Raw genomic sequence first — 25304 nt, 5'->3', positions numbered from 1 at the left:
CCTGATCCACTATCAACCCTCGTCGCCCATCCGGGAGCCTCCGGGAACAACATGTCTGGGTATTACTCGGACGATGAGTTCGAGTGTGAAACCTGCGACCGTGTTTTTTATTCCCAGCATGCTGTGAGCCAGCACATGAACGCTTTGGATCACTGGGCGTCCCAGTTCGAGTGCGAAACTTGCACCCGTGGATTTTCTTCCCAGCATGCCGTGAACCAGCACATGAATGCTCTGGATCACTGGGCGCCCGAGTTCGAGTGCGACACCTGTGACTTCAGCTCCTCCTCCGAGTCTGTTGTAAACCAGCACATGGCGGACGAGGGCCATTACGAACACTACTGCACCGGTTGCCGACGACAATTTCAAAATGACAACAATCTGCAAATGGTGAGTGTGTTTACTTGTACTTTAACATTCTCTGGTTCATTTCCTCGCAGCATCTCAAGTCGAAGATCCATCTTGGTCAAAATATCAAGTGCCCCTTCTGCAAGGCCGCCTATACAACGGCCAGTGGCGTGACGCATCACCTCGAGACGGGCTCTTGCCCTCGCGCCCCTAACGTTGATCGTGCAACTCTCCGCGATATGATCCGCCGACGCGATCCTAAGGGCGTCATTTCCAACAAGCTGCTTGAGTGGCACCAGGACGAAGATGCTCAATATGAAATAACTAATCGTGCCTTTAACGGTAGTGGTTGGGAGTGCTATCTATGCCACAGGGAATTTGTTCATAGCCGTGCGCTGAATCAGCATATCAACTCGCCGGCCCACCAGCAAAAGGCTTATCATTGCCCGAATGGGCGATGCCAGAAGCAGTTCGTCATCCTGGCCGCTCTATTCCATCATCTTGAAAGTGAAACTTGCTCTTTCATGCGCTTTGAGCGAGTCCAGCGGGGCGTGACTAGCGTGCTTCGAGGAAATAGGCTTATTGCATTTTAGCAATGCGTGTTTTCACCATTCTGCAAGCGCAAGGTACCCGGCCATTCAAAATGACGCCGACTGTTTTCTTTTCTTCGGAGGCTGGGATCAGTTCGCGGAAAAGGAGGCGTTTTAGTTTGCGTGACATGATTATTGGGTGGCATAATGTGAGACGAGATACCGTTTCATCCATGTTGAGAGTAGATTTCCAATGTGAAATATCAATTGCTGTGTCCTTTCTGGCGTAGTAGACTTGCTCTTGGCATGTGGTCAGTGACTTTCGTAGTCTTCTACCGTTGTCACTACATGGTACGCATACTTGATTCCTATACTTCGCCATAGTCCGGGATTAGTCACGTGCCAGCCCTTATCAAGACCTCTTCCCAAAGCGGCCTAGCGTCGATCAGCCCTCCGGCAGCTGTTGCCGCGAGCGACTGACCGAGCTTCGTCACATCTTCCTCTTGCTGGCTGGCCCTGGCTGCACTCTTGATTCGCGGTTCGCTCGGTTTAGCATTCTCCCCTGGCGTCTCATGCCCAAATTGCCCCCATCTCTCACTCTGTCTCTCACCCGATTCTCCTCCGACGAACCCCCCCAGATTCCTCACGCTCCAACCGACGTGTCTGACCCCGACCCCATTGCTGCCCACCAGTGACCATGGCGACGCAGGCGGCGTTGATCGCAGATACTATTGTGGGAATGAAGAGGGCCCTCCGCAGAGAGCGCGACGGTAAGTGAAGAGGCAGGCTTAGCCTGGTCCGAGTTCTGATTGTCCGGTTGTTACAGACGTCCCTCCCGATGACCCCATCTCTCAGCCGACGAACCGCGGAAACAAATTGCGGGCAAATGCGAAGTATGTCCGTGAAGGAGCAATGGGCTATATCCACGGCGAGGATTTGTACAAAGAGGTGCGTGCGATTGACCTGTCCCTCCTCTCGTTGCGGGCTTTTTACCCGGACCCCGTCCGCTGTGGCGATTTTGTCGATGAGTGAAACAAAGCTAACACCCAACTTTTTTTGCTTCGTGTGAATAGAAAATTGAACATGCCGGTTACACGCGTTATATTCTCCAACGGAATCCGATACGCTACGACTCTGAAGGTGAAGAGCTGGATGAGGATGACGAAGATTCCGAGGCCGATGCAGCGGCTGCTGAAGAAAACCCATTCTCCGGGATTGCGCTTGAGAGTCAGTGGTCTCCTTTTCTATCAATTGTCTATAATACTGACTCTTGCTTATCTGCTAGCCCTCCTCTGTCCCCTGAAGCACCCCTCAGAGCTCCCCACCCACCCCTCGCTCTCCCAACCCTACACCTCCCAGGCTCTCGAGCAGATGGCCATGGGTGTCGAAGCCAAGCTCCGCGAGGAACGTGCCTTGCTCTGGCGTGCCAGGAACCTGCACCAAAAATTCCTTGGTGATGGTAGCTGGATGCCGTGTGGTGTGATTGAAACTCCGGAAGACCGATGGATTTTTGAGCCGAGAATTGTCGATGAACACCAGAGTGCATCGGGCAGTGGGTATGGATTGGGTGGACCCGAAACACCTCTGACCACTGGAGAGAATAATATCGCGCAAGACGGAGTGACGTCGGCGACGGCGTCTGTCCTGGAACCGCAACAGGAGCCTGTGGATGCTGATGTAGAGATGGCAGAAGTTCCAGCACCCTCTGAGGATGCACATGCGAACAATGGCACTCCGGAACAAATGAAGGAGCCCAAGGCAGAGGAGGCAGATGGCACGGTCAAGGATCTTCCACAGCATACCGAGGCCGCACCTGGTTCAGCACATGAGAAGCGCTCAGCGAGTGGCCCCGCTGACCAGAACACAACCGCAAACTCCGGTGGGAACCCGGATGAAATGGACGTGACCAAGGATACCGATAATGCAGATGCGGAAGGACACGCGCATATGGATGAGACCGGGCAAGATGCAGAAATGCACGACGGTTCATCACCGGAGCCACCGCGTCGTATGACAACCCGCGCGCAGACCAACGCAGCCAATCCACAAGCCGAAGATGGCGAGTCTCCTTACTCTTCAGCCGACACGACCGGCTCCCTGCCAACACCACATCCCCTCTTCCTCATCCCGGACAGTGTCCGCCCAGACGCCAACTTCGGTCTACCAGCCACCGAGGCGGAAGAAACACGACGTCTACTCTGGTCCTACATCCAGAAACAGGAAGAGACAGTTCGCGGGTTCGAGCACATGCTCGAGTCACTTCTGCGTGCCTGCCGTATGAAGTCCGATGTACTGGAATGGTCCAAGGCAGAAGGCCATATCGGAGAGATGAGCGACGGCGAAGACTGGTACGATCGCGAGAAATGGGGGCTCGCCGAGGGTGAGGACCTCAAGAAGGGCACGGATGAGGACGATGTCGAGACCGTGGATGACAGTCGCACAACCGCGAAGCGCAGCCGCCAGCGACGCGCGTGATCTCATGGTCCCGCTTCTCTCTGTTGATGATGGCCTGTTTACCTCAGTCCGATGCACCTTTTCCGTTTCCTCTTGGTCTTGATGCGGCGTCATTAGCGCGGTGTTGGTGGTGTTTTCTTCTTCATTTTTCTTGTACTGTCTTCATGGTCTTGCATTGACTGCTCTCTTGCGAGTCTCTGGCGTCTCAATACCCTCGCAGGATCGGACATAGCTGTCTACTATCTACTATTAGAATTGTTCGTGTGTTGTTCTGCTCTTTTCTGCTTGTATAGATGAGTCTAGCTGGAATGTATCAGAATTCCTAATGTCCTAGGGTTATTTACAAGACTGATGAAACCGCTTTGCAATCCAAAGCGCCTGCTTGCGTGGTGCCTCCATTGCTCTCACCATGACCGAGGCCGGACTGCAGAGCTATCGGGCCAATTGATCGAAAATCCCGAGCCAAAATTGATGAAATCTCGCGGACTAGTCAGAAAATGCATCACCTATCTCGGAGAGATCTTCCTGGCCTGTAAGAGCCGACAGAAGTTGTGTGCACAGAATTTCAAGATAACCGTCCACTGCTGCTTTCGCATATCGGGCAGTCCGAAGTTGATAATCTAAAGAGACCTGGTGGGCGGAAAACTCACCGATATTTGACGCCCGTAGCTTGAATATCTTTAGCTGCCATACGCTTGGGCTCGTCTGAAAGCTCGAGTTGTGTGGTCCGTTCGGTGAGATACGTCCGCCGCCGGGATCTCCGCGCTGATATACCTTTTCGTATATTTAGACTTTTCTTCGATCGTGGTGACGGTAACACCGAACACTGTCTTGACGGCAGTGGCCATAAAGTCTTTCGCCCCAAATCCGCCTAAACCGAGGTAGTTTTCACCTCTGGATCCTTCGCAGCCTTGGTGATATATACTAGGGACAGGTTGAACCTTCGGGTGGCCATTGAATCGCACGAGTAATCAACCTGGATGGTGACATCAGAAGAGAATAAGGCTCCCGCGCCAACTGACACCACATGGAGAAAGGTTGCAAACAGCTCAGTACTGCATGCTTTGGTCTTTTTGGCCGTGCCGGAGGGCGGGATTGGTCGGATCGGCGTGTCAATAATGTGGGAGATTTAAGGTTGGTGCCGAGAGCGGGTTCTGTGGAACTCGAGGTTGGCTAACCAGACTTCCCTCTGTGAACTCGTCCGGATGAGTGTTCCACGCCGGCACCAAGAACTAGGGCTTTGCGCAGGGAAGCCATGAAGAGAGCAATTGTTCACCAGCTAGTTAGTTCGACTGAACTAGCCAATGCGAGGCATGGTTTAGCCGCCACGTGATGCTGAATCGCTTGCTTCCCTTCCTTTCCTCGTCCTCGGTCTGGCACATCCACCTTTCATCCCATCAGTCTTGCCATGTCAATGGAAGGCGCGTTCGCTCCGGACCATAGGGCTAGGACTCTGAGCCGCCCTCTGTTGCGACGGCTGAGCCTCCTCAGAGCCGTGCTACCATCGCTGGAATCGGCCGCCGGGAATATGTATTACGCGCCCAAGAGAAAAAGGTTCAGCCAGGATAAAGTGAAACAGTTCTGGGCTAAATTTTTGGTCCCTTGTCTTCGAATGTCACCAAATGGCTGGAAGTTCCACAACTTTAATGACCAGCATCATGAACTCGTCAGTCGTTTGCTAGAGCGCCTTGAAAAGACTGTTTTCATGGAGAAGTCGGCGCTTGCAGAGGTAATAAGAAGACTTCATTATGCTTTGTTTTATTTGTAGCTAACTGGGTCTTAAGGAGTTTAAATCATCGACCTTTCCGCAGCTAGAGACGCTGAGAAGCTGGACGCGAGACACTCCAGGGGACACCGAGGACATCGAGAACCTGTTCGCTGGCCGTTGGAGTATCCTAGTGCCATCAGACCAGTTGGCTCGCAAAGACCTCATTACTTTGCTTGATAAGTTTGCCGATGCTATGGAGGGGCCCAGCAAGCCACCTCCATCCGGAGAAGCGATGCCAGTGGTTTCAACTATGTTCAGTCTCACAGCGTCTCGCTTGCATCGTAATATCGAGGGCCAATCCCTGTTTAAACTCCCCGAAACAGACCCAGGGTTTTCAGAGCTCAAAAATGTTGAATATGTGAGCCTTGCAGAGGGACTGTTGAACAATCTGAGCTCGATATCGATAGCAAGACATGTCTTGCCGTTGTTCTGTCTCACTCGCTGCTTGACTTTTGCTGGGAGCCTTGGTTCCTAAACGGATGGTCAAAATCTAGCATAAAGCTACTCCAAAATTGCGAGAGTCTTTCCTTACGCCCGACCCTGGCCACCTCTCTTCGTCCTCGTTCAAGAGACCCTTCTCTACCCACAATGCGCAATGACCTGAAGCTGCTCTTCCACGGAATACTCCTGATGGAGATATTCAAGCAGGCAGAAATACCTCTTGCCATGAATCATCAAGATATGATCATCGACATTGAGTCTTTCCGAGTGACCGCTCGCAAAGAGTTTGGCCAAATAAATTGGGCCATCTATGAAGGGTTCAGGCAGTCAGTGGCAGCTTGCCTCGAAGGAATTCCAGCAAACAGGCTGGATTCTTCAGAGAATGCGGAAGAATCATTTGCCTCACATTTCTGTAAGGCAGTCATTTGTCCCTTAGAGAAGGACTTTAATTCTCTTTGGGGAAAGAAAGATCCCGATCAAGTTTTGTCAGGAATTAGACTACCCACCATTCAATTGCGCAGTACTCTGCCCAGGAAACCCCGTCCAAAACCAAAACCTGATCATTTGAATGTAAGTTCTTGTTTGGTTGCATGTTTAATGTGATATGCTCAAGCTCTCCTACAGATGAAATTCTCAAAACAATTTACGTGTTTAAGGCCCAGGCCTTCAGTACCTAGTAGCTGGTCTACTTCATACGTGCATGGTTCAACTAGCGGGCCATTTCCATTCAAATTCTTCGACACCGACGACAGACCTGATGAAACCCAGTAAGTCCTATCCACGTCATAAATTCACCAGCCCCTAGCCGACTAACTTTACTTGTCTGGACAGGACTAAGAGAGCCAAAGAATGGTTCCAGAGATATGACCAGGCCTTACATGCTCAACAAGAAGCCCTTCCAATCAAAGGCAAGGGCATTACGGTTGCCGTTTTAGACACGGGTATCAACTTGCAAAATAGTTGGATCTCAGCGAGGATTGGTAGGACCAAATGCTGGCCATCAAGGGATTCTTGCAACGACACCGATGGCCACGGTACTCATGTTGCATACTTGCTCATGAGACTTGCGCCGAGCGCAAACATCCGAATCGCCAAAATCAGCGATTCGCAGCTAATCAACAACGATGCCATCATTCAACGAATCGCCAAGGTAAGGTATCCCACTTCGAAACATACCATAACAACCCTAAAACCTCCCGTTCCAGGCAATCGAGCACTTTTCTTCCGAAAATGGAGATCCCGTAGACATCATCAACCTCTCCTTTGGTTTCCCAGAATACAATGACAGACTTCAACCTATACGCAAAGCACTTCTTCAGGCACAACAGAATAACGTGTTATTGTTTGCCGCGGCGGGTAATTCAGCCGGTAACGAGGGAGTATACTGGCCCGCCAGTATGGAAGTCGTGACCCGCGTCAACGCCGTGGACGGCGATGGAAATGTGGCTAACATTAGCACAACGGGCGGAGAACTGCGACCCATCTTCACGCTAGGTGAAGGAGTGCCATCATGCCAGTTGGGCTCGCCCGGCAACGAGATAATCTATCGGAGCGGCACCTCATTCGCCACGCCCATCGCGGTAGCTATTGCGGCTATTGTGTTGGGATATATCGACGGCTCCAACAAGGCGGCCGTACCGGAGGACGTTGAGTCCCTGAAGAGCCGGCTGCGTACGAAGTCGGGGATGGAAGGGGTGCTCCGTGAAACATGTGTCTTACAGGAGCCGATGAAGAGGACGGACATTGCATATATTGCCCCTTTCTTTTTTCTTACCATCGAGGCGTCAAGCCTTGTGGGCATCATCACTAATGCTCTGAGGACTTGTGCCGGATGATTTGGTTTATGCTATATTCCTTTGATCTTTTGAGGTATTGTTTCTGGCGAGCTGTATCTTCATGTCATTATATTTTTGATTTTTGAGATGTCGTTTTGATTATTTCCTTTGCCTTTCTCGAGGCTGCTGTTCTTCCCCCACGGATCCGAAGCTAGGGCTTCTCCCTCATCGGGGGCAGTGAGCCTTATCCCGACCGCCTTTTTTTTTGGATCATATGAGTTTTCGGATGCACGTAAGGCAATAGTACATTTTGGAATCAACTTGAGATGTAATGAAAAGCATAGCCTCCAATGAAGGCCTTATTTTAGTTGAGAAAGCAATGTCTAATTTACAGTAATCTATCTCTAGCCATCAGGTGGGAAGTACATAGACAGTCGCACTGGGTAAACAGACTATAATCTTTTTTTGAGTCGCATAAGGGAATATAACAAAGGGCCTCTACTTGAGCCCTTATTGTTCACCAGCAATGGCTACCGTCTACAGCTCCAGCATCGTTGAGAATTCGGATGCATCCGTGTGCTGCATAGATGTCCTCGGGATTCGTGAACCTGGTTCCGGATCAAACCAGCGTCTTCGGCGACCTAGCCCCTCTTATATCTCAGTCTGGCTGGAGATTGTCATGCACGGATTGTGGATGTTGAAAGTCCCAGGTAATCCTGCTACACATGCATTTACTGCTTCTTGCCGCCCTTCTTCTTGGCGCGCTCGCGCTCACGCTTGGCGTAAATCTCCGCAGTGAAGGGGCTGAGAGGTCATTGTCAGCTTTCCATGATTCCAGTGACAGAAACGCATAAACTTACTCCTCCCACTTAAGCGCAAACCAGTACAAGACGAAAACTTGAGCGGTCAAGAGAATACCGGCCACCTTGCCCTTGTACAGAGCAACGCCCAGGAAGTTCAAGGTGCTGCCCCAGTACATGGGCGAGCCGGTCACATTGAAAGGGAAGCCAGTGACAGGAGCGTCCATCAGGATGCCGAAGTAGTCACCCAGGTAGGTACCGGTCACACCGAGGGCCCACATGCTGGAAAGGACGAGGATGGAGCCAGCGGCGAACAAACCGGCGCCGATCATGGGCTGGTGCACGGGGGCATAGAAGGGCTGGTCATCGAGGGCGAGTTGGTAGAAATGGTCGCGCAGAATACCCAGGGAGAAAATGGTGACGGCGAGGACGTAGCAGCCATTGTATGCGCCACCGAAGATGCGAGTCATAAAATGATTACGGTACTCTGCAGCAAGCATCAGTATATAGAGACACTAGCACACAGTTCCCGTGGGGTTTCCCTGCTGGGAACACCTCGGGTAGGGCAGGCGAACCGGCGCGGGCGACGATGCTAGAGAGGAGACGACTGATTAGCTATCTCTATCAACGTCCAGATGCCGGGACAAATCACACATACTTCCAGAAGATGGGGTTGAACGCAATGGTTGCCGCGGACCCTGGTAATCGGTCAGTCAATTATCACATGCGAAATGCCGGTGTTGGCTCGTGGGAGACAAAGGGCGATATACAGAGCAGAGGCTTCGAGGAAAAATCGACGAAATCGGTGATGCTGGCCATGATGTCGTGGGCCCGAGAGCAGGGTGTACGAAGCGAGTGAAGAGAAACAGGAAAGAGAGAGGGGGATGGTTGGTTAGATCAACAACATGGCTTAAGTAAACAAATGACGTTCAGTCACGGGATCCGTATCTTCGCTGGCAGATCTAGCTCCCTCTGGACCTTCAACACACATTCTCTCGACATCCCTCGATCTGGCTGGTTCTCCTCCTCCTCGCACACCCTCCGTGGCCAATATCCCTCACAACCCGAAGTTCTGCGCATTTCCCACGAGCATGCTACACCCAGCTCGGTACCTTGCATGAACCGCTTCGCCTGACCGCCATGGGCCGTGCAGCGTTCCTGCAGGACTGGGGAGAATGGCCCTCAAACACCGTGATCTTGTTATAGCTGGTATTGGGGGGTTCGTCGCGTGGGGTCTGGTGGTTCGCTGGCTGCCGATTCTTCGATATCTGGGGTATGCTCTGACGTTGGGCGCTGTGCTTTCTTCCGTATCTCTGCTCGGCCTTGTCGTCGTGACTGCGCGGAAACAAAACGACAAGGACAAAAACACCAAAAATGTTGCCGTGGCATTCATCACTCCTCAAAACTGGCGAAGAGATGTGCTTCAGGTCCGCCGAAGCGCCCAATACAAACCCCGACCACTCTACCCACAGTCTTTTGTCGTGTCGGAAGGGATCGATGAACTTTTGTCTCTTGTGACCAGGGACTTTGTTTCTTCATGGTACCACAACATCACCCCAAGCCCGCTGTTTGCGAACGAGATCGACCGAGTAGTGCGGGTCGCGCTAGAGAACTTTCGAGATAGGTTGTTCGCTGAGGATATGATCTCGCTGATAGTATCACGCGTCTTCCCTATCCTGACTGCACACCTGAAAGACTTTGACATTGCCGAGCGAGCAGTTCGGGGGCAGAAACTGAATCGAAATGTGACGGAATCCGAGGAGCTGGACCTGGCGATCGCCAACAAGTATCGCGATGGCCGCCTACATGCGGCAGTTGGTCTGTCATTCTCAGATCGAAAGGTCGTTCAGCAAGAATACTTGCGGAAAACAGCTGTTGCCCTTCTCCCGCAGTTGTTCCCGGAGAACGTCCTCAATAGTCGGATAGTGTCTGTTTTGATTCGTGAAATCATATCATGCGGAATCCTCTTTCCAATTATGACCCTTTTGTCTGATCCAGATACCTGGAATCAACTGATGGAGGCTTATGGACGCACCACCCTGCAAGATCGGAAGACAGTGCGTAAGCTCCGAGCAGCCTTGGACGAGCATGCGTCGCCTTTACCCAAATCCAAACGCGGACAACCGTTTCCGCGCCTCGGACCGCATGATTCAGAACGAGAATTTGAGCGATTTGTTCGGGCAATTAGACGTTCTAACAACTTATCAGATGCGCGCCGGTTCCGTGCCCTCGTTGCTAGCCAGCTAAAGCAGGAAAGCATGATCGAGGGACAAGATCCGGTGTATCTGAAACGCCTTGAAACTGGGAAGAGAGTCCTCGATCAGAAAGTGGCCAAGCTTTCCATGCCTGGCGAAACATCTCGAGTTCATCCTGCTGCGGCGGATATCCATCACGACTCCAGGTCCGCTAAACAGGAATCATCTTTGGTTGATGTGATGCACCACGCATCCGGCCTATCATATTTCATGGAATTTATGGACCGCCAGCGACTGATGTCTCTTGTCCAATTTTGGATTGTGGTCGATGGGATCCGGAATCCACTGGAGGATGACTTCGGAGATGAAACCCCTTCAACCTCTATCACCTGGACGACGGCCGACCGGAACGACCTGGCGCTGATCAGCGAGACTTACCTCTCAAAGCCGGAGCTCAAGGTCTCCAAGGACTCTCGTCAGGCCGTCAAAGCTTTCTTGAGTGCTGGGAAACGCGCGACACCAGAACAGTACCGCACAGCGCGGACGGTTGTATTGACTACCCAGTCGACTGTTCTGGAAGAGCTACAGAACATCTACTATCCAAAGTTTAAACAATCTGACTTGTACTGGAAATACCTGGCGTCGGATGAAGTTTCGGCCTCGGCCTCGGCCTCGCAGGCGCCACCGTCCCAGCCATCAGTTGTGTTTGACGCGCCTGAAAGACGACCTCTACCTCCTCTTATGGAGCGAACAAACTCCCAGCCGAGCCACAAACCTTCCAGGGACCTTAGACGAGCTGCTGTCTCGTCTAGTGACGTGCGGAGTATGGGGAAGTTGTTTGATGATGATGATGAATCACCCAGACAATCCGTTGACTCGGAGCGGGCCTTGCCTCTGTTCGACGATGATTTGGACACTGATCATCTTGCCATGTCAACTCAGAGTCTAGGCAAGGACTCCCAAGACGGGGACAATGATGCAGCTCACAACAAGGTTTTGCAAACGATGGAGGCCGCACTCAACGACATCATCACTAATGAGCCCCAAAACGGCAGTGATGCTGCCACCTCTTCCTTATTCGGACCTGAGCGCCCTCTGCTTTCACCTCGGAGCTCATCAGATATCCCCCGAGCAGAGAATCGCATAAATGAGAGGCTGAAGCCCAGCATTGCATCTTTGGGTCTGGTCGGACATGCATCACGGCTTGGTGTATTCGACGACGACCTTTTTCCAGACCAACAGAAATTCCTTGAAGATGAATACGAAGAACCAGATGGCACGGAAAGCAAAGATCCAGCAGATGAAGTTCACGAAGCTGAGCCGGGAGATCTTGGTCTCACTGAAGCGGTCGAAGGGCTTACTGTTGACATCGAAAAGCTTGCAGCTCAATACTCCGTGGTGGAGGCTTTGATGCGGAAGGCTGAGTTGACAAACAACACTGCGGAGCTAAGAATCTTACGCAAATCCAAGGCCAGCATCGAGCGGGAGATTCACCGGAAGGAGATGCAACGACAACAGTACATTGTCCAAGAAAGCGACAATAGCTTGTACGGCCGCTCGACTGTTCGGATCAAGTCCATTGTCGTGGGCAAGGAGGAAGATGGCCGCGAGTTTGCAATGTGTATGTGCAACCCTGTCGTTACGCACCGTACCCCAGCTAACACACTGTTTAGATGTTGTTGAAGTCCAACGAAATGCTGGCGAGCAGATACCCGCCGCTTCTTGGGCTGTTGCCCGTCGGTACAGTGAATTCCACGAGCTCCACCAGAAGCTGCGCATGTCATACCCTTCTGTCCGTGACCTGGAATTCCCTCGTCGGCGGGTTGTCATGAAACTTCAGAGAGAATTTCTTCAGAAGAGGCGACTTGCCCTAGAGGCATATTTGCAGAAGCTTCTGCTCCTCCCAGAAGTATGCCGCAGCCGTGACTTGCGCGCATTCTTATCCCAGAGAGCCATCTTGCCGCGCGATAAGTCTTCAGCGCGCAGCGGGAGCGAGGGAGAGACCAAAGATCTCGTGACGCGTATCTACAACTCCGTTGCAGATGGCATGGACGATTTCCTGGGTAACTTTGGCGTCCTGGACCAGCTTTCTACAGCTGGCCAGAACTTGATCACCGCCGCGACACATCAAGCTTCCAGCAGCGGTAGCATGGCATCAGATCCGGCCCTTGCCACAGAAGACGCCGTCACCGCTGCCGAAGCCGAAGCCGAGCTCAACGCTTTCGAAGACCGCGAGCTCGAGCCCTTCATCAAACCCATCTGCGATCTGTTTCTTGAAGCCTTCGAGTTAAACCGCGGCAACAATTGGCTACGGGGCCGCGCTGTCGTTGTGGTATTACACCAGCTACTGGGCGGCACGATTGAACGCAAGGTCCGCGAAGGTGCCCGCTCCCTTATCCAGGATGAGTCTCTTCTGCGATACCTTGCCCTCGCTCGGGACACTCTGTGGCCTGGCGGTGTCCTCCGCAAACCACCCGCTCGCTCCGTCTCTGACCGGCTCAAGAGCCGCACCGAAGCTACCGTTGTCTTGGCCACTCTCATCCCCGACCTGGCCGGCAACGTCGTCGGCCGTGCAAATGCCCAGGCAGCTGCGCGTCGGATCTTTGCGACTCTGAACAATCAACCTCTCAATGCCCATCTTGCGTTTACGATTCTCGATGAAATTCTCCTGGTGCTCTTTGGTGGTCGTGATCCGGCGCGGTCACGGTGAATAATATCTATTTCATTATGTGCATATTCCGAGGCCCTCCGCAGCGGGAGCGGGTGACAGTCGGCCGAGTATATAGTTATGGCTGCTGGATTTCTGTCTATGAATAATGGTATTGTTTATGTGTAATGGTTAATGGAAAGCTGGATTTATTGTGCCCCGGAGTTGAAGGCTCTTCTGTAGAATTTGCGTTACATATTCTGTCCATAGTAGAGTGCGCTTCCACATAGGAACTAGCGACAAATAAATTGTGGCTGGAATGGTCATCATACCCAACGCTCTTATGTTGGGCCCAACAATTACAGCTTACTATGTAAGGCGTCCAACTTTTGGGTTTGCGTTGCGCGATGAGTCAAAAGTTTGTATCGGACTAAGTACATAATCCTTGTCAAATCATTCTGTAGCCTCATCGCATCAGATAATTGCTCTTCGACAATGTCTACTGGCGGTTGTTTCTGCGGAAAGGTCCGGGTTGAATATAGCGGTCAACCCATGAACTCGGTTGGTATATCTCCCAAGGAATTTATTGTCCATTGATCTAATCTTATCCTACTCTTTGGCAGGGACTATGCCACTGTCTTGATTGCCGTAAAATTACCGGCAGTCTCTACTCCTACAGTTTTGTCGTCAACCGGGCTGACCTGAAAGTCACTGGAAACCCAAAAGAAGTGGCAAAAATATCGGACAGCGGAAATCATATCAAGAACTATTTCTGCTCAGATTGCGGTACAGTACTAGATAACTGGGGTTGGAAAGGCACGTTCTGACGAAAACCCTAGGTACGCCGCTTTACGGGCTGAGAATGATGCCTGACGGAACTCCTAGTGAGAAAACTGTCGTCCGGGCTGGAATATTCGACGATATCGAAATTCTGAATCAGCAAAAGCCTGCGGTGGAATTATACACAGGTGGGCGTCCAAGTTGGCTTAGTCCTATTGAAGGGACTGATCAATTTATTGGCATGGTACCAAACTTAAGGTAAAGCTGGGCTAGGTACGCCTCAGACAGCCATGGTGGTAGTAGACTTAGGTTAAGATCCCACACCATGCTATTCGTCCATACAACTTGAACGTATGCATCAGACTAGCCTAGGAGGACTGGAGACAGTCAGTTTCCATGTAAATCGTACAAAGGCAGTATCAGATGTAGTTAATCTCGGCGGGACTAATATATTGATTTTGGGCTACACCGGGTGGTAAATGACTACCCCGTGTCTGTTTGATCCAAGACTTTTAGTTCCCAAGCTTATAGTCATCGTTGCGCTTTTCGAGCAGGCGATTCGAGGTAAGGACGTAACCACAGGCACCCGAAATATAGGAGTGGGGTAGGACTGGAGCTAGGCATGCATTGTTTGCTTGTTTGTGTTCACTGTCGACAATCAATCAAGGTAGATATATGTATATTCTCACTTCTCACATCGACTGATGTATAAGCTGATTACATGAAGGTAAATGTATCTCCGCCTTTCTCCCGCAGCATATTAGGCACTCTCGACGTCCCCACGACACGCTCCAGCTTCAGCGCATCCCATTTCGAGAACAAAGCCCTGACACCACCACTCTGGGCAACTTCCACCACAGCAGCAGGGTCCAGACCCAGGAACCCCACGATCTCACCATAGAACGCCGGGTTCTCGGGCAGACCGTACATGATGATGCGGCGCACCCCGCGGATTTGGTAGCGACGGAAGTGGTGCGCGCGCTCGCTGTATAGCAGGACGGAATGCCGGCCCGACATGAAATGGCTGCGGGCTCGCGACACGTCACGGGACTCGGTGTACTCGGAGACGGCGCCGAAGGAGACATTGGTGGTTTGGCTCGAGGTCGCGAAGTGGTTGCGGATGCGGACAAAGTCCAGGTACGAGGGAATGAAGATCATTGTTCCGTTGCTGCTGTTTTCCTTGCTGCGTCCGCCGGCGAGGTTCTTGACCAGCGAGGATAGTACCGTGGTGGTGAAATGCTTGAACCGCGCGTCGGGGTCTTTGGCTGGGGACAGGCTGTCGATGCGCGAGAATGTCTGCTTGACCGAGGCTGGTAGCGGCAGTTCAGTGATGGCGCCAGCGTAGGTTGGGGTGATCTTGACACGACCCGTGGCGTTTTGCATCTGCGATGAGAACAGCGAGTTGATCTCTGGTGTGATGAATGCCGCCGTCACGATGGTCTGTCGCACATGCCGGGCCTGGTTATCCAGATACCAGTTGCGCACGCGGCTGAAGTCACAACCGTGCGCTTCTTTGGGCTGCAGATTGAGGTGTTGGAATATGTAGTCGACATGATCCCAGTTCTGCATGAGCAGGGCATCCGCGTGGTCTACGATCACCACCTCAATTGAAGACAGAAAGTCATGGTCTCGTTTCTTAGCGCTGTATTATGCATTAGCGTTGGCTTTCTTAAGGTAAGAAGAACCACATACTCAGACTGATCCATGATTGTCCGCAGTCCAAGTGGACTTGCCAGGATGATATCCGAATTGTAGAACTGGGCAAAGTACTTGACTGTCTTTCGGGTGAACTTTAGTCCTAGTCGGAACATATCGTCGTTGTTGCCGCCAAAAAGCTCTCGGAAATCGTCGGGCTTGTGCTCCCACGTCGAGTCCTCTGACGCTGAGAACGTGTCCATGAAACGCTTTTTGTTCTCCTGCTGCTCCGCCTGGTAGATCCGAGTGATGGCGTTGACAACTCTCACGCATGCCTGCCGCGTAGGCAGGATATAAAGAATCTTTGGGCGCGTGAATCCCTGATCGCGACAGTCGATGTCGGTGTCTGGGTCCTTGGCTAGACGAGAGTTGTTCTTGAGCACCTGATCACGGGTCTTCAGGAGATGGTTGACGGCGTGGAGGGCCATAATATCCTGCATGGCACCAGCATGGGATGTTGTGCGCGCCCCAAACAGGACGTCTTGGTAGTCAAATACATAGGGTGCAACGTGCTGCGCAGAGCCGGTGATGGTGGGAATGACCTCTGCGGCACGAGCCTTGAGTTTGTTCTTGAGCTAAAGGACATGTCAGCACTGACTTGTCAATATCTGTGTGTGCCTCCCTACCTTGATATGGGCTGTACTCTTCATGCCTGGTAGAAGTGAAACTTCCTCGGCATTCCCCGTGGCCGGGACTGTATTCACCAGCCGCAGCGCGCCTGGCAATTCTTTCTTAGTGGAAGTCCATTTGTTCGATTTGATCGCCTCAATCTTCTTGGGCAACTCAGAGTCATCAGGGAGGTTGAAATGTCTCTCAAACGGGCTATTGTCATCGCCCTCGCCGTCGACCTCCGGGAGCTCCTCTTCGTCGTCAGATGGTGCCTGCGCTTGCAAGTCATCCCCCTCATCAGGCACTTCTTCTTGCACTGGTTTTTGGTCGGCAGCAACTTTTCTCTTCTTCCGCGCCGGTTCTTTGGACTCGGAGTTGTTGGTGTTCAGCAGCTGCAGCAGTTCGTTGTACGGGCGTTCGGTCTTTTGGTCGTCTTCTTCATTCTCGCTGCTTGAAGATCCCTCATCCATCATGACATCCTCCGGTACCTCATTGTCAGACTGCTGGCTCGCATCGTCGGACGACTCTGATCTGGAACGAGGTCAGTCGCAGTTCGCGCAGTGTCGTGCGGACAATCCAACTCACTCAATCTCATTGAGACGAGAGGTCTCAAAGCCATTGCGACCGGGCAGTCTCCCACCACGACCACGGCCACGGCCACGACCACCGCGGCCTCGACTTTGACCTCGACCTCGACCTCGACCTCGATACATAGTGGTTCAAGGATGTAGCTAGTGATCGGGAAGCTGAGCAGGTAAAAAAGTGTTCTGGCTGCTTATCTTATCTTAGCGCGAAAATTCCCACACAAAGAAAGAAGCCGGAACAATCAGAGGGCCGAACCGATCAGTCTCCCCTCCAAGAAAATTACCCTCCAACATTCAACGGCCAGCTCCCCCCGTATCTCACCCACCATGGCCGAAGACTCCTTCCTACACCTTGCTCGCCCTCTGGGTCCCGTCAGCGTGGGCACCGCCCCGACCACTGCCCCTCTCAATGTGGTTATCCAGCCCCAGGTAGGACAGACCTTGCGCCAGATCTTTACCCATTGTTCATGCTGACACCTAGGTAGGCCATCTTCGCGATCCTGGACCACTCGCTCCGCCGCAACGCCGACCAGGAACGGGTGATTGGAACACTGCTGGGCACACGATCCGAGGATGGAGGTGAGGTCGAAGTGCGCTCCGCGTTTGCCGTGGGCCACTCCGAGGCCGAGGACCAGGTCGAGGTGGACATGGAATATCACAAGCAGATGCTGGCGCTGCACCTGAAGGCGAACCCGCGCGAGGTGCTGGTCGGCTGGTACGCCACCGCGTCCGAGCTGAACACTTTCTCCGCCTTGATCCAGAACTTCTACAGTAGCCAGGGCGACGGCACATGGCCGCACCCGGCTGTGCACCTGACTGTCTCGACGGAGCCCGGCAAGGACCTCGAGACTCGTGCTTATATCTCTGCTCCCGTTGGCGTCACTGCGGAGCGTGCTGCTGACAGCGCTGCGTTTATTCCTGTTCCATATGAGCTGCGCTACGGCGAGGCCGATAAGAGTGGTCTGGAGGCCATTGCCAATGCCAAGGACGCCGAGGATCGCTCCGTCCCTGTCCCCACAGACATTGAGGTTCTGGAGCGTGCCATTGAGGAGGTTCTGGCGATGATTGACCGTGTCTCACGTTATGTCGAGTCCGTCATTGACGAGGAGGCCCCCGCGTCGACCGCGATGGGCCAGTTCCTGCTGAACACCCTGGCTCTGGCACCCAAGGTCGAGCCCGCCGATGTTGAGCGGGACTTGTATGTGATTCCCTTTTCCTTGATGTTGAATCTTTCTAACAGTTCCGCAGCAACAACCACATCCAGGATGTCCTGGTCGTCTCCTACCTGGCCAACACCATCCGCACACAGATGGAGCTGTCCACCCGGCTCGCATCCGCCCAGCTCACTCTGGGCACCGGCGAGGCTGGCTCCGGCCCGGCCGGTGAGCAAGGCAACCGTGGGCGCGGTGGTAAGGGCCGTGGTGGCGGCCACCAGCGTCAGGACCGCGGGCAGCAGGCCGAGGAGGCCCGCGCATAGGAAGAATGAATGATGCATTATGTGATTTATTCCTGTGGATTCCCTTCCGTTGACGTTTCTTATGTCATTTGCTTTCTTTTTACGTCTGGGTCATTTCTTTTCTTCTCCCCCTTATATCAACTCCCCCTGTTTGCTTTCTCAGACAGGAAAACACACACAACCCCTCCACATGTTCTTCTCGGGTTGCTTGCTTCTACGCCCAAGCAACCCATTTTGGTCCAGTTGAGACCATTAAAAAAAGAATGGCGTCTTGGAGTCAATCTGACTTTGTTCAGATAGATGGAGTGCAGCAGACAGAGTGAGGAAGATCGTGGAGCCGGTCTGGTTTCACGAAGCGAGTCGCATCTTATTCTGGGCGCGGCGTTTTCAGTCATGAGGAAATGGACATACATCGTTCTAGAACTTGACTTGCATCGTGTGTACATGAGTAAAAACTATGCGCAGATGATCTGTAGTTTGAATTCCCATATTGACTGTTTGTATCTCCAACTGAAGCCCGCTATGCAATCGCAGATCAATAAAAAGCAGCCGCCCAGCACCGATAGGTATCATAAAAAACAATCAACGCCGAGCCCCATTCTAACGGGCAGTCGTAATCCCTAGGAAAAAAAAAAAAAAAAAAAAAAAAAGGCAAAACCACCCAAAACGAACTGAAAAAGAATTTCAAGGAAGAGTCTTTCTCTTCTTCGAAACCGACTCCTCAGTGGCGTCCGACCCCCTCCGCGCAGTAGCAGCCCTCTTCCCTTTCCCCTTCCCCTTCTTTCCCGGCCCCTCCGCCCCAGCACCAGCACCAGCAGGGACATCCAGACCCTCCACCGCCGCGATATCAGCGCCTTTCTTACCAGCCGCCCCCTTAGCAACCTGATCATCATTCTGATCAAACGCCTTCCGTGCCTCCTTCAACTCGCGCTCCATCCGCAACAGCTCCTGCACACGACCAAGCTTGTTGGGATCGCGGCGCAATGCGAACCGGAAATCGTCAACTTTGATCTTCTGTCGGCGCGCGTGGTGTGCTGCCTGCGCGGCGCCGTGGCAGACTTCGAGGATGAAGTCCGTGACTATTTCGTCGAGCACGCGGACTGTTTCGGGGAGGGGCTCTGTTGGATAGGATGGGTGGGGGCTGGGGTCGCCGTAGGCGAGGAGGAGGAGGCGTACTATATTGTTTCGTTTTAGTTATCTCAACGGAACGGTCTTTCTTTTTGGGAATGTGACGCGGTGGAGAATGGAACTCCGCGACGGATCCAGAGAGACATACGCTCAGAGGCAAAATTCATCTGGCCCTTGTGCCTCGCGGCACGAGCACGAGGCTCCGCCATCTTGCCGGGTGTCTTTGGCGCCTTCTTTTTCTTAGAAGTGGACGAAGTGAACGCAGCAGTATCGTGCTCGTCGTCGCTCTTGGTCTTGGGCGTGTATGCAGCCGCGTATCCGGCACGGAGCAGCGCTAATTCGTGAGGAGTATACAGCCAGGAATTTGCAGGCTGGTTGGCAATATGTCCCGAAGCTGTAGAGGGAGTGATGATGGATGTAGGCGGTCGGTTGTTGCTCAATGGCCGGCGAAGGGCCGGGTGGCCCGTGCGTCTGGAGGCGGACATGGCTGGCAGAATCGGGTACTTGAAGACAGCAGGTGTCGTGTCTCTGCTTTCTGCGCTTTAGCTTGCTTCTCACTGAAGTGACGACTTGAAACTCACGATGGTAAGTGTAGCTCTGTGGGTGAGATGGGGAGACGAAGGCCTTGAGGTTGGAGATATCTCTGCGAAGAGCAGCAAACAGGAGGGCCATCCAAAACACACCAGACTCCAGATCGCGCTGACCTCACTGCTTGAATTTTAGTCGGCCCTTTTCAACTTCCAGTCGCTGCTGCTGGTATTCCTGCTCATAATCTGCACCAGCACCTACGCCCACTCGATCATGCCAGGGATAATGGACCGGAACCAGAATGGGTAAGGACATGAGCCGCAGCCTTGCTCAAGGACAATGATGAACTGACAGTGAACTTTGTAGGGTCTTTGGGATATTCTGGAAGTGTGCACGCGTGGGGGAGCGACTCAGTCCATATGTCAGCATATGCTGCGTCCTCATGGCAGTAAGTTATTGTTCAGTCCAGTCAGCGTGATCGCAATGACTGACAGTTGAAACTCCAGGTCCAGATCTTCTTCGGTGGTTAAGACGAGGTGGATGGGAATGAGGCCCAACTGAGACTCTGGTGATTATGACAACTTCACTTCAAGATGTGGCGGGGTTCAAACAAGGCGTCTAAGCTGGTTCAAAGCGTACAAGAAAATAAATTCATGATGATTCAATGTATATAGTACAGAAAGTAATCACACACTCCATCCCAGCCTCCCAATGCACCCGAAACCAGAAAAAAATGCTCCATGACAGCCAGTCGACAAGAAACAAGACGGGGTATACAATCTCTCATATCTTGGGCTTCAGCCTTTCCTTTGCCTCCAATCGTTTCAGACCGCTGTTGATGAGCAGGTCGTTGTCCGGTTCCTCGTTGACTTCAGTAGAGTCAGACGGTTGCGCTGATGTGGCAGCTTCATCCATGGCGTCCATTGCATCCCAAAGACTGCCCGGGTCGCGTACCCAGCGCAGGCTCTTAATGGTATACTGGTCAATCGCGAATCCGTGCCTCTCCATGTCCTTGATGGCACGAGTGGTCTCCGGGATTTGCTGGGCATTCGCGTAGCCGTTGATGATCGTGTTCCAGGTCACGTCATTGGCCTTGACGCCATACTTGGCCATCATATCCCGGACCTTCTCTGCGGCCTGAGGTTGTCGGTTGAAAGTGAATGCGCTCATGAGGATGGTCCAAGTCTGCATGCTGGGTCTGGCATACTCAATAGCTCGGCCGGTAGGCGGGGGAGGAGGTGGATTGAGCATATCCTCGACGAGGCGTACGCACGAGCGCAGTGCGCCGCGGTGCCGCCGCAGAGCAATAAGAAATTCGTTATAGGTGTGGTCGGTTTCGGCGAGAGGGGCGATAGTCTCGTGGCCTTCCGCCACGAGCTTGCGGAATTGGAAGTAGATCTGATGTACCTTCGAGATGTGTCGTTGGCAGCGGAAATATGTCGCAATCATAATATACAAAGCCACCAGGGAGGGCGGGGTGTTGGCACCTCCCTCTGGAGGCTGATAGTGAGAGGGAATAATGAAGAGATCCTTCAAGGGTGTGATGTCGTGTAAGCGATTGTACATCTCAAGCATAGAGTAGAAGACTCGAGAGCGATCGGAATCAGCATCCATATTCTTGGCCGTGAAGATGTAGTGGGCGTGAAGGATTTTGCTTGCGATATAAGGGTTCTCTCGGATGGCGTCTTCTCGGCTCTCGATTTCATGAATGAGCAAATCAACATGGGCCCGGTCCCCCCGCGCAACTCCCTCAGTAAGTAGCGTCAGGTACGTGTAGGAATCAAATTTGTGGCCGTGATCTTTCATGAACTGAAGCATGTCGGACCCCAGTTGGCGATTACCAGCCTTGAAAGCATTGGCAAGGACCACATTCATCATATCCCGATCAGGCTCGACCCCCATCTCCAAGAGTCGTGGCAAGATTCGAAAATTGCGTCCTCCTTCACCATCCACAACTGTATCCAACGTCAGAAGTTTGCAGCAGTGCCGCATGACCGACGTGGAGTTCAAGTTGAACTTGGTGTGCTTTGCTTTCGCCGTAACGTATTCGAACGCCTCCAACGCCCGATCCACGTCGGACAGCTCCGTATATCGAAACATGAAGCCAAGGGCTGTTTCTGGGGAGAGAGGAATGGATCTTTCTTTCGTTAACTGGAAAGCCGCGTTGAGGGCTTGGCGGTTGGCTCGCCGGATGTATAATCGCACACCCTTTTGCTGAACGCAGAGAATCGGCCAATAGTTCGGGTCGAGGCAGGACTGAAGAAGGGACCGGTAGGTCTGCTCATCCTTACGCCAAGACTTCAGCCGCTCGTAGTAGAATCTGTCAAGGTAGAGAAAACAATCGGCAACCATGGGGAAGTCAGGCTTGGGCTGGCACTCGGTGGTGGCTTGTAGAAATTCCAAAGCTAGCTCCGGTTCGTGCTGCAAGAGCCAGAAAGCGAGCCGCTTCCAGTGGGTGGCCATTTCAGCGCGAGGGAGTGCGGCCCATGTCTCCCGAAAGGTTCCGTCACGTAGTTTATCCAGGAGATCTTGACCATCCTCTTCCAACTGCGGCAGAAGATCCTGTACCACATCGCGCTGGTAATACTTCGCTTTGTAGAGTTCGCGGTAGGAGGAATTCCATTGGCTGAGGGTAACCTGTCGCTGGTATATGCAGTTCAATCGCATCTTGATTGCCAGGTGTGCCGATTTCTGATCCAACTTCCTATTGTTCCATATCATCGCCCCGTTGAGACGATTTGCGGTAGAAGAAACCACGGAGGGATCGTGGCATAGACCTTCGGCTTGGGCGATCTTGGACACATCCTCCTCCGACAAAAGCTTTTGTAAAGCATCGCGCGCGGGGAGACGTTGAGCTGGACGATTGGGGACGTCGGAGACAGGGTCATATTGCAGCACTGAAGATGATGGGAGTATTGGTTCGTCCAGGGCATGATCCCTGATCATAGACTCGAGATCGGGGGCCGCATCGTGGACTTGACATGCAGCCTTGGGCGTGTTCGCTCGATACCAGCGGCCAGGCCGCTGGCACCGCAACGACAGCCCGGTCAAGCGGGACCGAAAATGGTGCGGACACAATGACATTCAGACACTTGCGAGCGCATACATTGCCGGGGTAAACAAACAAACAAGGCGACAGAGAAAAGGGAGAAGGAGGATGTTGCGGGTGATGGTTGAGTTTGGGAGAGACAAGAAAAGTTGAGGGAAGGGAAAAGTGTGGCTGGTGATGTGGCGCAACCCGCCTTATCGCGTTTTCTTTTCTTCAACCTCGAACTTACTTGCACCTCCCACCACCTACTCCAACGCCATGTCGTCCAACCACGCCTCACTGGATGCGGCATCCACAGACCGCAAATCCCGCCTGGCCAAGCTAGCGGCGCTGAAGCGGAAACAGCCAGAACCAGAGCCGTTGACCGAAGCTCGTGCCGGTGATGATGAGGCCGGCGACGCCGCGCCGGATGTGACAACTTCCTACCTCTCTGGCCGAAACTATGACGCCGAGACCCGCGGGCCAAAGCTTGGATTTGAACAGGGCCCGCAAGATGGGAAAGTGACGGTGGAAAGTCAAGCGGCGGAGATCGCCCAGGCGACCGCCGAACAGGCCCAGCAGAACGAAGAGGCCGACCAGCCCATTGATCTGTTCAAGCTGCAACCGAAAAAACCAAACTGGGACTTGCGGCGGGATCTGGACGAGAAGCTTAAGATCCTCGACGTGAGGACGCAGAACGCCATTGCCCGATTGGTACGACAACGGATAGAGAATGCGCGGCGCGCAGCCAAGGAACGAGGGGGACAGTCCAACGGGGACCAAGGGGAGGAAGTGGGCATTGAGGGTGACGCTCTAGTGGAGGGAATACATCTGCGCGAGCGGGAGGAAACAAGAGACGAGGAGATGATTTGAAGTGATACCCTATGGCGTAGGAGACAAACTCCTTTGTTGTTTCATATACTTTTCTTTCCCTGTCTACTTTTCGTTCAAAATCTGGGGTATGCAATTGGGTCAAGGTTGCTTTTGCAGACACAAAAAAGGCGTTCAGGAATGGTTTCTCATGCATTTGGATGTACCGATATGATATTAATACACATGTTCCAATAAACCCAATGGAACCGAACGGGAAAATAAAACCCAGCCTAGAGCTATCGTCCCAGATTCATCGTCTGGGTCAAAGCTAGACGCTTGCTGTAGGGGCTCATACTTCGCTCCCGGGGAGGTTGGCCGGGTCGTCCCCTGGGTTCTTGTTTCGGCCCTCCTGGGACCGGTGGATTTGCTCGATCTCGATAGGTACGTCTTCCAGGTTGATCCCGAGTAGTATTGGGAGTCATCGACCGCCGTTCCTTCGCAATCTGACTCTTATTCGCACTCTGGCTGCGGGATCGTCGTCTTCGTGAACCGTGGCGACCTGATTCGCGATGCCGTCCACGTTGTTCGGGGCTGCTCTCTCGACGCCTCCGTCTGATATTCCGATCTTCTGCCCACTCTCGCGATCGTGAGCGATGCCGCGCACCGGAAGAGTAAGATGAATCAGAATAGCCGTTTGAAGCATCACTGTATCGCCTTTTCCGGGACTTTGAAGGCGCAGGGGAGACTGAGTTGGTCCGACGAGCGCTACCATTTGCGTCTCGTCCTTGACGTGCCGGTGATGCTGAGCGAGAGCGGTTCGTGGATATTGTCGAGACTGAGCTCGCCGAGTGCGACGAGACAGATCTCGTTCTTTTCGAGTATGGTTCCGCGGTGCCGTCACCATCCAGGCTCCTCTTCCGGCCGCGCTCTTCCTCCCGTTTTGCAAGCAGCTCATCTGCCACGCCGGTTCTGTGTCTTGGATTCAGCGCGTATTCCCATGTAGCACGTGCACTACTTACGTCCGTTGGAGATCATTGGGGGTCTCGTTGGAGAGTTTAGGCATCAACTTCGGGTTTAGCAACTGCTGGGTCCGCGATGGCCGCGCCATGTAGGGGCGCTCCTGCGCCGTCACGGTGCATTCATAGCTGTAATGGCGTGCCCATTGGTTAGCCCAGGAATAGCTCGAACCAATGGAAAGGTGGGACATATCTCGTTTCAAGCATTTCTGACACAGGGTGTTTGGCGAGGCCCTGCTGGGACCCCGGATGCCGGGGACGTTTCTATAGCGATTCATGGGGATCATCAACTCTGTCGACCAGTTCGGGAGAGCGAGAGGGAAATAAGAGAGCAAACCATGCGCCAGTTGGGATACGAAAGCGGTGAAGCGGCAGAATTATGGCCCACGAACGAACTCCCAAAGAAACCCAGTTGTTTCCTTCCCATTGTCCGCCTCGACGTGTTTCCCTGTCTGACGATCGTGTACCCGGTACCTTTCTAGCTACTGGCCCGATTTTCCTTTTCGTCCTTCCATTGCCCGTACCACGACTGCATCCCCTGACCATGCACCTGCTCTGACATTCTGTGAGACCCGTCTTTGTCACATTTGATTTCTCCTGCACCAGTATCACTCTCCCTCCTGCTCTGATTCCTATTTCAATTTCTAACACTCAGTCTTAACAGAGTTCCCTATGGCGAATGCCCGCTTTTTGAGATATGTCGTCTTTTTTT

The 25304-nt window shown here is 52.9% G+C and overlaps 13 protein-coding genes across 13 annotated transcripts; 8 read left to right on the top strand and 5 right to left on the bottom strand.

Annotated features, from left to right (window-relative positions):
• Window positions 1-51: 51 nt before the first annotated feature.
• N7474_008114 (zinc finger protein) lies at window positions 52-1570 on the top strand (the record flags this gene model as incomplete). The annotated part of the gene is made up of 3 exons (XM_057199524.1): window positions 52-387; window positions 534-896; window positions 1271-1570. 3 exons carry the CDS (start codon window positions 52-54, stop codon window positions 1568-1570), a joined length of 999 nt encoding a protein of 332 aa, XP_057050225.1.
• A 2-nt stretch (window positions 1571-1572) lies between these two features.
• Window positions 1573-3350, top strand: N7474_008113 (RXT2 domain-containing protein; the record flags this gene model as incomplete). The annotated part of the gene is made up of 4 exons (XM_057199523.1): window positions 1573-1645; window positions 1702-1823; window positions 1949-2102; window positions 2161-3350. The coding sequence occupies 4 exons, from the start codon at window positions 1573-1575 to the stop codon at window positions 3348-3350; spliced, it is 1539 nt and encodes a 512-aa protein (XP_057050224.1).
• Window positions 3351-4743: 1393 nt separating this feature from the next.
• On the top strand, window positions 4744-7373 carry N7474_008112 (S8 family peptidase; the record flags this gene model as incomplete). Its single annotated transcript, XM_057199522.1, has 6 exons — window positions 4744-5058; window positions 5114-5427; window positions 5469-5864; window positions 6252-6305; window positions 6370-6688; window positions 6744-7373. 6 exons carry the CDS (start codon window positions 4744-4746, stop codon window positions 7371-7373), a joined length of 2028 nt encoding a protein of 675 aa, XP_057050223.1.
• Window positions 7374-8169: 796 nt separating this feature from the next.
• Window positions 8170-8613, bottom strand: N7474_008111 (bifunctional phosphatidyl-N-methylethanolamine N-methyltransferase/phosphatidyl-N-dimethylethanolamine N-methyltransferase; the record flags this gene model as incomplete). The annotated part of the gene is made up of 1 exon (XM_057199521.1): window positions 8170-8613. One exon carries the CDS (start codon window positions 8611-8613, stop codon window positions 8170-8172), a length of 444 nt encoding a protein of 147 aa, XP_057050222.1.
• Window positions 8614-8795: 182 nt separating this feature from the next.
• Window positions 8796-13018, top strand: rgsC (putative intermediate filament protein (Mdm1); the record flags this gene model as incomplete). Its single annotated transcript, XM_057199520.1, has 3 exons — window positions 8796-8938; window positions 9267-11929; window positions 11982-13018. 3 exons carry the CDS (start codon window positions 8796-8798, stop codon window positions 13016-13018), a joined length of 3843 nt encoding a protein of 1280 aa, XP_057050221.1.
• A 432-nt stretch (window positions 13019-13450) lies between these two features.
• Window positions 13451-13782, top strand: N7474_008109 (GFA family protein; the record flags this gene model as incomplete). Its single annotated transcript, XM_057199519.1, has 2 exons — window positions 13451-13516; window positions 13579-13782. 2 exons carry the CDS (start codon window positions 13451-13453, stop codon window positions 13780-13782), a joined length of 270 nt encoding a protein of 89 aa, XP_057050220.1.
• A 670-nt stretch (window positions 13783-14452) lies between these two features.
• Window positions 14453-16752, bottom strand: N7474_008108 (UTP25 family protein; the record flags this gene model as incomplete). Its single annotated transcript, XM_057199518.1, has 4 exons — window positions 14453-15377; window positions 15428-16005; window positions 16057-16570; window positions 16625-16752. 4 exons carry the CDS (start codon window positions 16750-16752, stop codon window positions 14453-14455), a joined length of 2145 nt encoding a protein of 714 aa, XP_057050219.1.
• Window positions 16753-16950: 198 nt separating this feature from the next.
• On the top strand, window positions 16951-18100 carry N7474_008107 (eukaryotic translation initiation factor 3 subunit F; the record flags this gene model as incomplete). Its single annotated transcript, XM_057199517.1, has 3 exons — window positions 16951-17052; window positions 17109-17821; window positions 17872-18100. The coding sequence occupies 3 exons, from the start codon at window positions 16951-16953 to the stop codon at window positions 18098-18100; spliced, it is 1044 nt and encodes a 347-aa protein (XP_057050218.1).
• Window positions 18101-18763: 663 nt separating this feature from the next.
• Window positions 18764-19692, bottom strand: N7474_008106 (putative transcription initiation factor TFIID subunit 13; the record flags this gene model as incomplete). The annotated part of the gene is made up of 2 exons (XM_057199516.1): window positions 18764-19254; window positions 19356-19692. The coding sequence occupies 2 exons, from the start codon at window positions 19690-19692 to the stop codon at window positions 18764-18766; spliced, it is 828 nt and encodes a 275-aa protein (XP_057050217.1).
• A 97-nt stretch (window positions 19693-19789) lies between these two features.
• On the top strand, window positions 19790-20265 carry N7474_008105 (protein kish; the record flags this gene model as incomplete). Its single annotated transcript, XM_057199515.1, has 4 exons — window positions 19790-19792; window positions 19931-20040; window positions 20102-20183; window positions 20242-20265. The coding sequence occupies 4 exons, from the start codon at window positions 19790-19792 to the stop codon at window positions 20263-20265; spliced, it is 219 nt and encodes a 72-aa protein (XP_057050216.1).
• Window positions 20266-20518: 253 nt separating this feature from the next.
• N7474_008104 (pentatricopeptide repeat protein) lies at window positions 20519-22819 on the bottom strand (the record flags this gene model as incomplete). Its single annotated transcript, XM_057199514.1, has 1 exon — window positions 20519-22819. The coding sequence occupies one exon, from the start codon at window positions 22817-22819 to the stop codon at window positions 20519-20521; it is 2301 nt and encodes a 766-aa protein (XP_057050215.1).
• Window positions 22820-23042: 223 nt separating this feature from the next.
• On the top strand, window positions 23043-23636 carry N7474_008103 (CCDC12/cwf18 family protein; the record flags this gene model as incomplete). Its single annotated transcript, XM_057199513.1, has 1 exon — window positions 23043-23636. One exon carries the CDS (start codon window positions 23043-23045, stop codon window positions 23634-23636), a length of 594 nt encoding a protein of 197 aa, XP_057050214.1.
• A 236-nt stretch (window positions 23637-23872) lies between these two features.
• N7474_008102 (zinc finger CCHC-type containing 10) lies at window positions 23873-24870 on the bottom strand (the record flags this gene model as incomplete). Its single annotated transcript, XM_057199512.1, has 2 exons — window positions 23873-24545; window positions 24596-24870. 2 exons carry the CDS (start codon window positions 24868-24870, stop codon window positions 23873-23875), a joined length of 948 nt encoding a protein of 315 aa, XP_057050213.1.
• Window positions 24871-25304: the final 434 nt, after the last annotated feature.

The sequence above is a fragment of the Penicillium riverlandense genome, assembly GCF_028828495.1.
Source record: "Penicillium riverlandense strain IBT 135883 chromosome Unknown utg000007l_segment0_segment0, whole genome shotgun sequence".
NCBI classification, from domain to species: Eukaryota; Fungi; Ascomycota; class Eurotiomycetes; order Eurotiales; family Aspergillaceae; genus Penicillium; species Penicillium riverlandense.
The sequence above is the reverse complement of the archived record's forward strand: the minus strand, read 5'-3'. Positions and strand labels throughout refer to the sequence as shown.